Raw genomic sequence first — 3,931 nt, forward strand, 5'->3', positions numbered from 1 at the left:
TGACAACTCAAGGTGGGGGAAATAAACAAAGTCACAATCCACTGTATCCTTTCAAATGTTGATATTTTACAGTTTAACAAAGTAATGGTGGACTCTTCCTACGTCTCTCTTTCAGGAATATTGTGTCGATTTCTTGATAACTGGAAACTCGGAAATCTTTAAATCCAACTTCCGTGCGTTCTAGACAACTGGGAACTCTGAAAAAACGAGCTCTGATCGGGGAAAAATGGTTTGGAACGGTCAACTTCAATTTCAATGTCAGGGGCTTCATTGGCAGGGGAAACATGTGTTTACGTTGCCAAAGCAAGTGAAATAGATAATAAACAAACTGGAAATAAACAATAGAAAAATAACAGTTAAACATTTACAAAAGATGGAATTCCAAGACGGAAATTCAGGCATCTTCCTAGAGTTCTGACTTTTCGACCGTAGCGAATAAGCAATTCATTTTTTTATTGACCAACTTCGACACTCATTGACCTCCATACAAAAACTCCTCACTTGATAAGCGAAGAAGAAAAAAAACACCTGCTGGAGAAGACAGATTTTGGGCCCATTATACCTGTCGCTTCGCCTCTTCCCCTCGATTATTCCTCAAATGAGGGGAATTCGATTAATTTGGGCCGTCCCTAGTTACCACAGACACAAAGTCATAAACCCCGCCTATTTCTACAATTGATTTTCTTAAAATGTGATTTTAAACCTAACCTTAACCACACAGATAACCTTATGCCCAACCATGACATTAAATAAAGACCAAAAAGCATATTTATGGTTTTGATTGTTTTTTTTCTTTTCGATATCAACCATTTTTACTTTGTGGCTGTGGTAAATAGTGGAAACCATCAATCAAATCAAATGTCTGTATAAAGCCCCTTTTTTTTTACATCAACAGATGTCACAAAGTGCTATACAGAATCCCAGCCTAAAACCCCAATCAGCAAGCAATGCATATGTAGGAGCACAGTGGCTAAGAAAAACTCCCTTGAAGGACATGAACCTAAGAAGAAACATAAAAGCCCTGAGTCTGAACTCCGCCCTGTGCAACTGGGTCCTTGACTTCCTGACAGGCCACCCCCAGGTGGTGAAGGTAGGAAACAACACCTCCACTTCACTGATCCTCAACACTGGGATCCCACAAGGGTGTGTGCTCAGCCCACTCCTGTACTCCCTGTTCACCCATGACTGTGTGGCCATGCACATCTCCGACTCAATCATCAAGTTTGCAGACAAAACAACAGGTCTGATTACCAACAAATGACGAGATAGCCTACAGCGAGGCGGTGAGGGCCCTGTGAGTGTGGTGCCAGCAAAATTACCTCTCACCCAAAGTCAACAAAACAAAGGAGCTGATTGTGGATTTCAGAAAACAGCAGAGGGAGCACCCCCCTATCCATATCATCGGGACCACAGTGGAGAAGTGGAAGGCTTCATGTTCCTCAGCGTACACACCACTGACAAACTGAAATGGTCCACGCACACAGCAATAGTGCCTCTTCAACCTCAGGAGGCTGAAGAAATTTGGCTTGGCACCTAAAACCCTCAAACTTTTACAGATGCACAATTGAGAGCATCCTGTCGGATTGTATGGTATTACAACTGCCCACAACGGCAGTGCTCTCCAGAGGGTGGTGCGGTCTGCCCAACGCATTACCGGGGGCAAACTACCTCCCCTCCAGGACACATACAGCACCCGATGTCACAGGAAGGCCAAAAGAAATAATCAAGGACAGTACAGGTGCATCGAAGCTGGTAAACAAGACACTGAAAAACAGCTTCTATCTCAAGGCCATCAGACCATTAAATAGCCACCGCTAGCACATTAGAAGCTGCTGCCCTATATACATAGACTTGAAATCACTGGCCACTTCAATGATGGAACACTAGTCACTTTAATAATGTTTACATATTTTGCATTACTCATTACTCATCATATGTATATACAGTATTCTATTCAATTGTCTTAGTCTATGCAACCCTGACATTGCTCGTCCAAATATGTAAATATTCTTAATTCCATTCCTTTAGATTTGTGTGTATTGTTGTGAAATTGGTGCATATTACTTGTTAGATATTACTGCACTGTTGGGACTAGAAACACAAGCATTTCGCTACACCCCGCATTAACATCTGCGAAACACGTGTACGTGACCAATACAATTTGATTTGAGAGAGGAACCAGGTTCTGAGGGGTGGCCAGTCCACTTCTGTCTGTGCCGGGAGATTATAAAAGTACATTACCAATCTGGTCCGGGCAGGGGTGTTCTTTCACTGGCGAGAGCTAGGTGTCCGGGTCAAATCCACGGCGAAGTCGGCACCAAAAAGTGATCTAATTAAGCTCGCGGTGTAATGAGTAAGATTCTTTTTTCATCTAAAAGTGATTGCTTTTATGTTATGTTTCTGGACCATTCACCACGCTGCCTTATTGACAATAGGACCGAGCGGCGCAGATTGATTTGGTTTGATTGCAGTTCGATTTGAGAAAGGCGCTCCTCCTCCACCGTTTTTCCCTGTTCACGTCACGGGCCATAGACCGGTGCCCCCTCGGCTCAGCATAATCGAAAATGCAGTGCAAAACATTTTTTTCTAGTCAGTGACAATCATCAGATTTGAATTGGATAGCCTACAATCAAGTTACACGAATGCCTTCCGCCTAATGTAGCCTGTTAAATTAACCAAGTAGGCTGTGTTCCTTGTTCTACATGTGATTCAGCTGATCTGTACAAAATACATTCCTGTTTGGTTTCCGAAGTGTAAAAAGAATATACCTGCTAAAAATGCACAGGTTTTGCGTAGTATAATGTGCATTAACCTGAATAGAAGCATCTTTGGTTACATAATTATATGCGTTTTGGAACATGTTTCGTCATTTTCAGAATGCGGAAACACTTTTCACTTGACAGGAAGTCAGCAATGCATGCAAACCCATAGGAGTTCAGCACTCTTACATTATTGATACATTTCTCATCTTAAATTAGCATATTAATGTATTCGACGCTGGTTTAATTAGACTATTGAAGTTACATTACTTCAGCAGGGATTGGTAATTTATTCAAACAACCCCTCCCTTGCGATTCAAGCAATCCCTCCACTGACGTCGCCAGTGTTTTCTCACGGTTCAAGTTGTTGACTTTGTAAATCTTATTTTTCTCCGTTATCACCGTTAGAATGTTGCACGGATAACATTGCAGTAACAATGTTCTGCTTACCTTTGGAACAGTGCCGGGCACGAGCCGCTCCATGAGTTTGCACAAGACGACCCCATCTTTCAGAGATGTTTTCAGAAATTCTTCTGGGTCAGCTATGTTTTTCTTGGGTGAATTAAGCACCCCTAATGATATCAGCCACGTTACGGTCTGCTCCTCTGGGTTCATGGTTCCAATTAACCCTCCTTATTATGCATCCCCACCGAAGGCGCCAAATTACACAACTCCGTATCAAAATGTTACCCACATCCGTGTAACACTTCTGCTTGTTAAAAACGCCGTTTGTACTAGTACTGGGTTCCCCTACTGGTTAATAACAAGCACTGTAGCAATACCTATATTGATGGTGGTTTCAATCCTATGCAATAACCTTTCGCCCTTCCACACCTGAGACACTGTAGGTGAATTCTGAGCTATGGTTGAATGCTTTGTGCCTCCAATTCCACTGACATAACATCAGGAAAGAGATAAATCATGTTATCTGAAGGGACACATTCCATATGCAACAGAAAGCTGTAGAAAGTAGCGACCACAATTGTGCCTCAGCAAACAGAACGAAATCTGCATTACATTCTAGTCTAACATCTTCATCGACTCCCAAAACTCCAGGAATTAAGTTATTTTGCTTTTGGGCACCATATAAAAATCAACCACTTAGTGGCTAACCATTGTCATTTGCAGACAGTCCTGAACAGCAAACAAATCTAAATGACACCAAACAATTC

At 42.2% G+C, this 3,931-nt stretch overlaps 1 protein-coding gene across 2 annotated transcripts in view; it reads right to left on the minus strand.

Moving 5' to 3' along the window:
* LOC124010533 (rho guanine nucleotide exchange factor 6-like) overlaps positions 1–3,499 on the minus strand; it is a 34,762-nt gene extending 31,263 nt beyond the window's left edge. For both annotated transcript variants that reach the window (XM_046323056.1, XM_046323055.1), the window contains exon 1: positions 3,210–3,499. In XM_046323056.1, the coding sequence (XP_046179012.1) occupies positions 3,210–3,374 (165 nt within the window). In that variant the 5' untranslated portion in view covers positions 3,375–3,499. The remainder of the gene's footprint in view (positions 1–3,209) is intronic.
* Between the last annotated feature and the right edge of the window lie 432 nt (positions 3,500–3,931).

This window comes from Oncorhynchus gorbuscha, linkage group LG23, assembly GCF_021184085.1.
Source record: "Oncorhynchus gorbuscha isolate QuinsamMale2020 ecotype Even-year linkage group LG23, OgorEven_v1.0, whole genome shotgun sequence".
NCBI classification, from domain to species: Eukaryota; Metazoa; Chordata; class Actinopteri; order Salmoniformes; family Salmonidae; genus Oncorhynchus; species Oncorhynchus gorbuscha.